We start from the raw sequence: 12,524 nt of genomic DNA on the forward strand, positions 1-12,524 counted from the left end.
CAAATGAGCCAGATGTTTCTCGGGCAAAAAGTAACGATAGCGAAGATTAAGATTATTAGATTATAACCGGTCTTACTCATTTTCACCGGGTACAAGAATTAAGTTCACCCTCTTCCGAGACTAATTATAGAATTTTTAGATGGGTCTAAAAATATGTTAGATTTCACGCAAAAAAAAAAAAAAAAAAAAAAACGCATCTGAGATAGTACAGTAGAATCCAAGTTAAAGGTAATCCTTAACCCTCTTCTCCTTACGGAGGAAATTTCGAAAAATTCTCATGACGTATCCTACCTGTGTACCAAATTTCAACTTTCAATTGCTAACCGTTTGGACTCTGCGCTTATTATTACTATTATTAACCCATTTCGATTATATTGTAAAATATATTCATGTACAGTAATATAAGCTACGTTCAAATAACTCCGAATTGATGTTCTACAATCCCGTAATGGAATTTGTTCGAACCGGACGATAGCTTAAGTTGAACGGGAAAGATTTATCCAAAATTAAACGCAGGATTATAAAGGCTTTTCGTTTTTTTTTTTAAATATTAACTTAATTCAGTTTGATGTTGCATTAATACTCAAAACGTGTAACCACGGCGGCGACCGAAGAATCTTTCCGAAAAGCGATATAATATTGGGCGAAATAAATCGAAATCTTAAGAATTTGATTGACATTTCGCACCATCCAAATGCAAAAAATAATTTATTTATCGAATTCCGAACACAAGAAAATAATTGAAGCAAAATTTAAATTAAAAAAAATTATAAATTAATTAAAAATAATAATAAAATTTATTTATTTTTATTTTTACAAAATTCGAACATTGTTGACGCGTCTTTTAACGTTTGTACGAAATTTGTTACAAACGACGATTTTCAGTTCGATTGTGTTTCTTGTTCTGGTCGGACGTGCTGATCGACAGCAAAAAATCGACGCTCTTCGATTGCGTCGATTTTTCGCTGTTTGCCAAAGAAGACTTTTCAAAAGAAAGATTTTTCAGGTATGTCTTTGTCCATATTCACCCTAGACATAAGAATTTATTTAACATTCAGGGAAGAATCAGTCGCAGAAGACATCTTCGATGGTCGATTCGAATCTTTTAGATTTAATTACGGAACTGCTAAAAGTATTTTGCTTTTGTCGGCGACGTAATTTAAGTTTTTGTTTTCACTCGACTAATTGCAAATTTTCTTTTTTCAGAATGAAAATGTTGGCGTGGTTTTGCCGTCAATTTCGGCGGAAGAATGCGGTGGCGCTGTATGGAGGGGGTTCCACGGACGGCTTCGATGAGACGTTCGAGGACCCGAGGCTCGACTGGGTCTCTGCCGAATCGATTAGTTCGGTGTCGTTTGAGACCGTCGAGCGAGAGGCAGCGGGTGGTGATGACCTTCCTGCAGTGCGTGTGGCCTGGCACTCCTGGAGGCGGGAGCGTCTGAGTCCACCCCACTTGGTCAAGGTCGTCAGGGATCAGCCGGCCACAGACCTTGTTGTAAAAGACGTAGGGAGAGACAGCACCTCGAGTCCTCTTCTTGGAATTCGATGTCACTTCCTATTATCCCGAGGTCTGCGTCTTCGGCTGCGCTCGCGACGTGGTCTCCATCGTCTTTCGGAAGAATCGGAGGCGAGCGCCGCCGTAGCCGAGGAGCCGTGGTGTCTGCGGTTTTGTTCCAGCGGGTAGCTGCGGTTCTTTCAGCCTAGGCGGTGATCCTTTTCGATTTTTTCCAACTCGTCCATCCGAACCCGGATGCGACATTCTTACCGGATTCGACATTTTTCATCCCGGACATGACACCTTTACTCGGACATGACCACGGACTTGTCTCCCGATTGTGACCACTCGGACGTGACACGTTTATTCACTGGACGCGATATTCGGCCGACCTTTCTTCCCAAACACCTGTTATGAGGATTGAGTTTCCGAGTAAGCTAGGCTAAGTCAGGTCTTTTGCTCTCTTCATGAAATATTATCTGATAAAGGTAATAATGTTGACCTTAGATAATAAATGAATGAACTTGTCTTTTTCTCGCTGTCGTTCTGTTTTGTAGGAACATTTGGGAAATAGAAGAATCTCCCTCCTCAACTTTACCACGAAGAGGACGAAGTGGACATTTATCGTACAAGTGAATATTTTTCGAAATCTCCGGTAATAAGAGCTCTTACGTTTCATTTTTCTACGTATCTTATACTTGTATCGTAATTTATTGTTTTTTAGGTTTTTAGACAGACCAAAAGATGTTCTTGAAACACACACACACACACGTACACATCACTGTACACGAAGAGATACACCGTTTAACCTTTACTCGAATTCTCGCACTCACACGACAAGCGCTTCGTTCTCTGTAATTCGCGACACATTGAAACAACCCGAACACTCGCTTCCCACAAATCTAACCTCTGTAAAAACTTACAGGTGTTAGATTTTAAAGGTGTTGCAGGTGTAAAAATTTTATAAGAAGCAAAATTGCAGACGATTTTCAGAAACCGTCCGCTTAGCAATTCTCAAATCGGGATGAAACACACGCACGTTCGATGCGAAACCGAACAATTATAATAATAACATGCAATAAAACGTGAAAAGTTGGTTGTAAAATGTCCACTCGATGATGGCAGTTCGAATGTCAGTTCCTCCGAAAGCGGATAAGTGCGACGAAAATGCGAAACTCGTAGACAGGATCGATAACGACGATTGCTTTTCGATTTGATAATCGGGCGATTAGGAAGTTGTTAGGTCGTGTCAGAATGGCCGAGTGGTCTAAGGCGCCAGACTTAAGATCTGGTCCTCGTATGAGGGCGTGGGTTCGAATCCCACTTCTGACAGGTTGTTTTGCACGAGTGAACAATTGTTGGGGTTCGATTTGCATCTGGGATCTTCTATGTTCTCGATACTTTGGAAAATGTGCCGTACGTGCCACTTTTTTTATTACATTTTTCTTCTATAATGTCAAATTCAAACTCAAACAAAATATTATTCTGAATTTTGGCATTTATGATTTACATGCGCAAACACTGTGATGTATAAATGTTTTAAGCTGAAATCCCACTAAAGTCAGTACTTTACCTCAAAAGTTGGTTATTGATAACTCATGTGATTTTCATAGGCAGCACAACATTTCATCCTTCTTCTGTATTTTATTTATTTATGTATATAAAAATATATATATATAAAACACAAACTATTACAAAGAAACAAGAAGAATGAACACAAAACACAATACAAATTTTTAACAAATTTTTAAAATTGTCCCTAAGTTCTAAAATCTTTATAACATTTATAATATTTAACAACTAAAAATAAACATGTAAATTTACATATCTTAAATTTATTTAATTTAAAATAGATGCACTCAATCTCAGATTAGTACTGTAGTGTCTCGCCCCTGTACATCATACTTTTCCTTTAACAATAGATTCGGGCCTGTCATCTATTTAACTCTTTTCAAGAAAAGAGTTTTAAATTGAAATAGAGTGACTTCCGGTTGCATCGGAAGTCCATGCATAGTTAATCGGGACCTCCCGCCCCTAATCTTTTCATATCTGATCTCAACTTTCATCTACTTAACTGCGTTTTCGAGATTAAAAAAGGCCAGACATTTGGCATTCCTACTTCTACAATTTTTTTTTTTTTTTTAAATTGCAGCACAACAACAATATACAAACAATAGTTCCAAAAGATTGTGCCATTGCTCCATTTAAGTCGAATCCTACTCGAATCTAAATAGTTTATGAAAGTCTTCGAACATCCAAACTCTAACAAAATTGATTCTACCTCGTCTCTGTGGGGATGAACGAAAGACTACAGACAAATAGCAGAATAATCTGTCGAAATTCGTCTCTATAGAAAGACAGACGCGAAAATTCCGAAATTCTGTCAAAAAATGTGAATTTTTAGCATTAAACTGAATCGCGACGCAACAATAGAATTTCGACAATTGTCTTTTGCTTTGTTGGAATGCGATTATTGAATTGTTTACTGCGTTTTCTGAGTTTTGCTGTAATTAAAGCGATTATTTTGGGTAAGTTTAGTCCCTGATCTTTCTAGATTTAGGTATTTTTTAACATTGTTAGGCGCTAAATCACAATTAGCAGCGATAATTTTCCCACAACGAATATTTCGATAACAATCGTCGTGTGGTTTCTTCAAAGTGAAAAATCGAGCCTTTTGGGGAAATGCATTCAATCTTTTCTTTGTTCATTTTCGTCAATCGAGTCGAATTGTTAAAGCAAACTCGAATAATAAATTCTGTCATTTCGAGTTATAATTTTGTGTGTGTATATTACATATGCAGACACATTACATCCGATATGACATTATTATAATCAATCTAACCTTTACTGAATTAGAATAGATGAGTTTATTTAATTTCTTCTAGAATATTTTCATTAGTTTTAATGACAATAAACAGAATAGCACAACTTTTATAAACTATAGAAATGTTATACAATATTTAATACTCGTTTGTTTTTTGCTTGCAGAATGGATCATTTCAAAGCGTTAAAGAAATGGAATACCTCTGGAGGAGACAGTCCAGAGGAGAGCACCTCGACATCGGAATCGACTTCCTCTTCATTTCGAGTGATTCGCGTGCGTCCGAAAGAGATGGTGGAGGGTGCGGAGAAATCTGCTCAACCCGACAAGAAACGGGTCATTGTCGTCTCTCCCAATGAGAGCACCTCGTCTGTCATCGATTACCTGGAAAAGAGGTATCCGGAAGTTCCGGAATGGTCGGTGCAGAGACAGGCACGCGAAGAACGACCGGAAGAGGAGTGTAAATCGATTCTGAAAAAGAGGAAAAAGAAGCCTTGGTGGAAGAAGATCTTCTTCTTCTGGAAGAAATAAATCTTCGAGGTCTTCTCACCGGATGTGACTTTGTCCCCGATTGTGACTTTTTTACCCGGATATGGACTTTTACCTGGCTGTGACCTAATGACCGGATGCGACCTTCATTCATCGGATGTGACTTTTCGTGGCGGTTTGGCGTCTTCCCTTTCCTGCTGACGGTACTTGGAATGATACGTGTGCTTTTGTCATTGCTAACGAGGGACGTGTCCTTTCTCTTCAGTTAATTAAAGTCGACGGCGACAACTTGCACCGTCTTCGGTCGTGAGGATGTTAGGTTGGTGAAATTTTGAACGGAAAATAATGGATTTTCGCCAGCAACGTGCGTGTCAACACATAAATAAAAACAGTAGGGAAATATCTCAGTCAGCATATGTCTAAGCCACAATTATAATTACCTGAAACAATTAATTGTGTATATAAACTTTTACTTAATAAAACTTTTTAACTTTATATTAATTGATTACGTGTATCAGTTTAAATATTATATCCACACGTTTTATTTTTGGACTAATTTGTGATTAAAGTTAAACGTAATTTTTCTAACAATTAAATTGAAAGTTAAAGCAGAAGAAAATGTACACGATTCATAACGAAATAAAAATATAAAAATAAAACAAGTAAAAGTAATTTTAAAAACTTTCGAATTTGTATCAATACAAACGCAAGAAATAAAATGCTAGAAAACAGAAATTATTAAACTGAATGAAGTCAGTTGTCTCCGCCAGTACTTTGTTAAGTTTAATATCAACTTAATTTGAACTTAATATAACAATACCGTCTATTTACTGGCCATTTTACCCTAGTTGTAAAGTACAGGGTGATAGAAATTTTAAAAAATTAATAACTTACAAATTATTTATAGTAAGATGTTGCGATTTTCACAGAAATGCTTAGAAAGAAGCGGAATTTTCTTAGTTTTAATAAAAGTTTTAGTACCAAAATAGTTTCATTTCTTGCCATAGATGTCGCTGTATCATTTGTAAATTTGTTAAAATACGAATAAAATATATTATATATAAATATTATTAGTGTAAGCTCTAGTAACAACTACACAGATTATGTAATTTTATCAAGCGCCGATCTATGGCAAGTAATGTAACTATTTTGGTACTGTAATTATTACACATAATAAAATTTCACTATTTTTCAAGTATTTGTGTGAAAACCTCATCATTTTACTGTAAATAGTTTGTGAGTTATTAATTTTTTTAAATTTTTGTGATTTTTGAATCACCCTGTGTGTCTTAAGATAAGATTAGCAGAAATTTTTTAATAGATTAATACGCCCTACTTTGTTAATCCATATCGAGAGCTTGAACTAGCTTACAACGATGTCATCTCCATCTCAGAATTCCAGTCACTTCTGTGATTGGATATTTTGGGCTTTGTCATGGCATCATTGTGATTGATCGGTGAGAAGTACAAACCTATTCTTCGTATTCTAGACTAGTTTAACGTAACTTTATTCATCTAGCTAACTTTTAAGTTATATTGCTGGTGCATACAAGGTATAAAATACTATCGTTCTGGTTGCACCGATGGGCATTAGGTGCGACTACCAGGCGCAAATCTAGTAGCCAGCGATATAGTTGTCTGCAAAGGAAAACCGTAAAGAAGCGAGAAACGAGAATCTGGCCGGCGAGAGCGAATTTCTGGCTCCGGCAAATATCTGACAGTTTGAAGTTTACCGTGTCTCGCTCTTCTCGCTGAATACTTCGCATGCGCTATGGCACGAGTAGAAGATGGCTTCTCGTATCTTTCATGTACACGCAAAGATTTTCGTTGTAATATTTTTCAAACTACAGATATAGATAAATTCTGTTTTCTTAACGAATTATGATAAAGCCCTTTAACCTTTCTCTGTTTCTAGAGAGGATGACTGTACATTGTATGTTCGTTTTCTTTGCATGTGTTCATTATGAAGTAGTCCTAATAGCAAAAGATTTTGTTTGCTAGTAGTAAGCGTCGTAGTCGAACCAGTTTGTTTTTAACTTTCTGTATATGTCACTGTATTTTACGTAACAACTGACATTCAGGATCGTTCGTCTTAAAATGATTTTCTACACATCTCTTGCTCCGCTAATTGCTCTGACCACTTGAACTTCTACCTTCTTTCAATACAGTTTAGTGCGAAATGAATAAGGAAAACTCTAAAATGATACGAATAGCCTTTTTTTTTCTTTTTTTTCCACAAAAGTTTCGGTCTTATACCGTGTTCCTGCACCCACTACAATATAAATTAATCATTAATTAAACAAGAAAAATTGACGATTAATTTTGTATTGCAATTTTAGCATCACATCTTATTCGTAATTTAGTTTGTCACACAACTGTTTTATTATATTGATTAATCACGTTTCCTCGGATTCTACGTTTTCACCAGTCTGTAGTGATTCTACGTATTTAACCACTTCTAATTGTGGTCTCTAATTTTACTTAAATCTTTCAATCTTTCTATATTTACAGGTGGAAGTGTACATAGGCTAGTGTGGAAAATCTGGTATTGCATTTGGTTTGATTAGTCTAAAACGTGAAGATGCCACACCTCAAATAGATCGTGAAATCTCAAGTTCATTTTCATGTTCCGAGCTGTATATAAATTCATAAGAAATTTAAAAATTTTTATTCTAGTTTGTTTGTTCGCATCGAGTATGCTAACCACACAGAATTAGCTTTGTAAAATTTTTTTGGATTCCAACGTTTGTCCAGCTTCGGTGAGTCCGGTTCCCTCTTCCAGTCCGTCGAATACAGTATTCGAATCATTATTTTATACATAAAAAATTCTAGCAACGAGTTGCGTAAGTTTCTCGGCTTTTATGAGATTTTATTTTAAAAATAACATTTGAATTATTAATCAAAATAACTAAAATTGTATGTGGCGCCATCTGTTATGAGATTTTGTTGTAAAAACTGTATAATATATTTTTAATTACTATAAAATAGCAAAAGACTTAATTTTGAGAGTAGAGGTGAGTTTTATAAAACATTGTAAATGCTAACAAGTAAAATCTTCATTAAGTCTGGCCACTCACGTATATCACGTGACCTTACTCTTTATTCCCTTGACCTTTCACAACGAAATTTAATAGCACCAATGCCCCTTATACACTCCTTCACACCGTCCTGAGATATTAAATGGAATAGACGCCAACACACACTCGTATCCACGGAATTTTTTTTGCCTTTTTGGGTTCGGGGGTCTCAAAACATTTATACGACGATAAATAATCTACGAGAATTACGATCATTATTTTCTTTTTTACGCAATCGAACCGAATAAAACTAAATTGATGATAAAATTATAATAGAAAGATATGTTTTACGAACAACGCGTGTTAATTTTAAACGTATAATTAACACAAATTGTTATTTAAATGGTTTTTATTTAAAGATTGTTCGCATTTAAATAAATCTTAACGAATTTTACACATTAATATAATGACGATGAAGCTTTGTCAGTGGTGCATTCTACTCAAGACGGATTCGGGCGGACCAAGACACGTCGTTACTCAATTACCTTAGAATTACATTAGTTTCCTAATCTTACTTAGTTGAAGCCGTGCGATATGCATTATAATATTTATTTCTATTTTAAAGTAACAAACCTGATTGCTTCCATATCAATAGACCACCGAAAGTACCTCATATCGCTGTGTAACGTGATACTTTACCCCTACATATTGTTGTTTGTGGTGGGTTGTGCGGGGGAAAGCGACTGGGTCCGAAAAGTACCGGCAAAAGGCAACACATGTCTTCCTAGAACCGGATGTTGGGGATATTGTTTACTTTAGTTCAGTTGTTTCATTAGGAGAGAGAATCCATCAACATCGAGTGTCTCGAGATTTTCTGCAGACGTTCCTGCACCCTCGCTACAATATAAATTAATCATTAAACAGGAAAAATTGATGATATAGTATAGACTTATTCGTAATTTAGTTTGTTTTACGGAAATACTTAAATACATAAGTAAACGAAATCGACATTGTTAGAATTATTAACAGTTATTACTTTAAAAATGTATTAATTTCATTTATTATTGTAGCAGGAAATCCATTTGGCACATGTCCCCGAATCCGACGAAACGAATACCCCACGCGAATACCAAAATCATTATTTTGGGATCTTCAACCCCCCCCGCGGATACCGTATACTTTTAAATATTGTAACGCTCTTAATAATACAGTACAATTGATTCTTATAAAGTAATAAATACTTATTACGACGATATCGTATTACTATTAATTTCCCTGATTTAATAATTACTAAAGTATATCATTTAAATTTTAAAGCAAAAGTTACAGCGGTAAACACATCCCTGAATGAAATACGAGCTGTCGGTAATACAATACTCCACGACCTTGATTGGTGGAGTGTTCATTTCCGACTGCAGATTGAATGCCTCTGTTTAGTTTCACTCGTAGACCAAACATAGATGCAGCAAGTTGGGATTGAAAACAGCCATGCAAGTAAATGAAATAATATTTTTAATCTATTTTCTTTTAAATTTGGATTAAGTTTTTAAAAATATTTTATTGTATCATTGTATATTATAAAATATTCAACCTTAATCGTAACGGTTTACACAAGTTTTACTGTATATAGTGTTTTTATTACGTATAACACTGTAAAACCTCGATTTAACGGACAAATTCGGGGAGAAGAGGATAAATTAGTTTATCTGTTATTAATTCATTACGTAGATACGTTTGTTTAATTAAAATTAAGTACGTACGAGAAGTTTAATTTTACGTAAAAGTATTTCGTTGTGTTTTATTGCTTGTGTATTCGCGTTGTTCCGAGACTGGAATAAACAAGTATACAGACTAAATCGAAATAAATAGATAAAGTGCATTTTCCAAAAAATATATCTAACTTTATTTAACTAAACAAATAAATAATATTCTTAAAAACAAAACAAAAGAGGTTTTATTCGTCTTAGAACGATATATCGAGACACTCCCGTTGTAGAGTAATGTTAAGAACGGCGACTCTTGCATTAAAAAAAAAATTGCTAATTTAATTACATATAAAAAGCAGTTTAACATTATCAGTGTGTTAATTTTCACGTATTACATACGAACCGGCAATTTTGTACGTTAAATCGAGGTTTTACTGTAAGACTTCTATAATAATAATTAATAATTACTAAAGTATGCTTAATTATAATATTCAAATCAATGCTAATTAAGTAATAAAAATATTATGTAATTATTTTAAAAATTATTTCAATTTTCAGGAAGGTAAAAGAAAACTGATTTTGTTTCTTACTTATTATTATAATATTTGTGTAATTTTAATAGTAATTTTAAAATGGCTCAGTAATTGAAAGCATTTTATAACGATAATAATTTAAATTTTATTAGTTGAAGTAATTAATCCTTCATTAATTAATAATGTTACCATACTGGATCTAAGGATGTGTTTTCATCCATCTTCACGTTACTGCGATTATCGTGACGCCATTATACATTTAAATCAATCACTCAGCAGGAAAGTAGAATAAATATCGACAAGATTTACGATTTAAGCCACGCTCCTGTGGCCCGGAAGCAATAATTCTTTTAGACGGTCTTCAAGTATAATGTTTTTCTTTTGTTAATTTACATCTAAGAAATTTCGGTGGCGATTTTTAACACTCGAAAAGTGTCCTACAGCTTCATCAAATGTTAATGATTCGCCATTTCCATTCTATTGATAAAATCGCGAGATCGTAATCTTCTTATAAGTTTTATTTATAAGCAGGATTTGTTTGTAGAAACTGGCAAGGAATTAAAAATTCTTAACACCACAGATAAGTTGGAATAAATCTAAGAAAACTCTTTTGCTCTTATGACGAATACATTCGTAATATTTCATCGTTCTTTTCCAAAACAATAAATAAAATTCTTCGGGAGATCGCATCCATTGAGGATTTTTTGTTAATCAATTTCACCTCCAGCTTACGATTTTCTTAGAAAAAATGGTTTCTTATCCATCATTCTCGAATATTATAAATTACCGAGGAAATCAAAAGATTATACGGTTGATTCTCTCTGCCAAAACTTTTACAGATGCCAACACTTGATCCAAAACAACATAAAAGCAATTTCTTCGAGTTATTTTTGGGCGTTTGATAGCGCACTGTCATTGGATTCTTATTGACTTTTAGGTTATCAAAGGCTATTTTTCGAAAAATTTGGTTCGTCTGAAATAATTAACCGCCCAAGTGAAGGCGTTGCCTGTCGTTCAGAGTGACTCGGGCGTATCCCAGGAATTTTTGGGGGTGATCTGTCCCGAATATGTCGAGCCCCGTACCTCGCTCGGATGGATATTAAAAACAGGCCTTCAGTTTCCTCGGAAAAGAGTCAAAAATGCAAACACTCAAGGGGCCGTCCTGTACAGTTTGAGGGAAGGTCCAGGCATTGTTTTATGTGGATTTTTTTCTTAACGGTATCTGCGGCATACAAATTTGTTCTTAAAAGCCTATTTACTTGTCGTATAAATAAACTTTCAATTAGAAAATATTTGCAGAATTTAAATCATTTCTTGAATGTCGGGAGAGGTCCACGAACTATTGTACACGTAAAGAGGAAGTTTACCAAAAGTAGCATACATCATTGTACACGACAGAGGGAAGGAGTCAAAAATGGCTCAAAACTTTACACGTAATTAATGGACGGTCCCCAACATGCAATACGTTACGCGGTCTTACGAATTTCTTCTAAAATAAGATGTGGCCTTCCGATTTTAAAATAGCGGTTCACTAACCTTAGGGTCATCTTGGACCGAGCACTTCATTTAGCATTTTCGGTTCTTATTAATTAAATTAAAAGAATTTTCCACTCTTGCTTAAACGTTAAGTACAAACTATAGTTTAATTAATATATACTACAAGTTATGGATGTAATTTATAGATTATCTATCTATATCGAAATTTTAGATATAAAATAATATTTTTTAAAACGAATCTTAGCATATTTGATACAGGTGTTCTTATTTTAGATATCAAATATCAAATATTTTTAAAATTTGTTTATACAGCTTAGACTATAGTGAAACTACAGTAATTTGATACCAGCAGGTCAATCTCGTTTACAGTAATAATAAATTTTAGCAAACATTTGTGCTTTTCTATTCTGTCCAATAACCCTGGAAAAATGATGAAACGTTAAACCATTTTAATGATATTAACGTTTTCCTTTTATTATTTTCTTTAGCTCCAGTTAGAAATGTTTCGTATAGAATGTAAGAGAATGCAATTATTTCAGGAAGTATTCAATTCTTTAATCTGCGAGCCTAGAAAATTTATAACCTCTGATATAAAATAATCTTTGTATACTTAAATTTTCTCCCTCCGACAGAAATTCATAGCTTAAATTTATTTAGAATTCTGATATCCAATTTTAGTGCTGCGAATGATCCCAATAATAAAAAATGAACCACACTAATCACCATTCATTAGATAATTCATTTGCTATCCGTCTAATTAATGTGTGTTTTACTATACAATGATAGGGTCGTCGAGAGTTGTATGGGACCAGAGGTAGAGCGGGCCCGTTTGGCCTTCCGTTTTTTCAAGTAATGAGATACACAGAATGTTTTTGTTTTATTAATAAATTAAAGTGGGCCCTAAAGTTCAGAGAAAATCTCCAGCTCTCCCCTCTCGACGCCTGTGTGTACAACAAAATGTAATGA

The 12,524-nt window shown here is 34.5% G+C and overlaps 1 protein-coding gene and 1 non-coding gene across 2 annotated transcripts in view; one reads left to right on the forward strand and one right to left on the reverse strand.

Annotated features, from left to right (window-relative positions):
• Positions 1–2,743: 2,743 nt before the first annotated feature.
• On the forward strand, positions 2,744–2,827 carry TRNAL-UAA (transfer RNA leucine (anticodon UAA)). Its single transcript has one exon. It is a non-coding gene; the product is annotated as a tRNA-Leu (tRNA).
• Positions 2,828–8,585: 5,758 nt separating this feature from the next.
• LOC136968760 (small ubiquitin-related modifier 3-like) overlaps positions 8,586–12,524 on the reverse strand; it is a 30,034-nt gene continuing 26,095 nt past the window's right edge. The window contains exon 4 of the mRNA XM_067262794.1: positions 8,586–8,719. Within this exon, the coding sequence (XP_067118895.1) occupies positions 8,638–8,719 (82 nt within the window). The 3' untranslated portion in view covers positions 8,586–8,637. The remainder of the gene's footprint in view (positions 8,720–12,524) is intronic.

This window comes from Centruroides vittatus, unplaced genomic scaffold, assembly GCF_030686945.1.
Source record: "Centruroides vittatus isolate TY-2023 unplaced genomic scaffold, ASM3068694v2 contig_1520, whole genome shotgun sequence".
NCBI lineage: Eukaryota > Metazoa > Arthropoda > Arachnida > Scorpiones > Buthidae > Centruroides > Centruroides vittatus.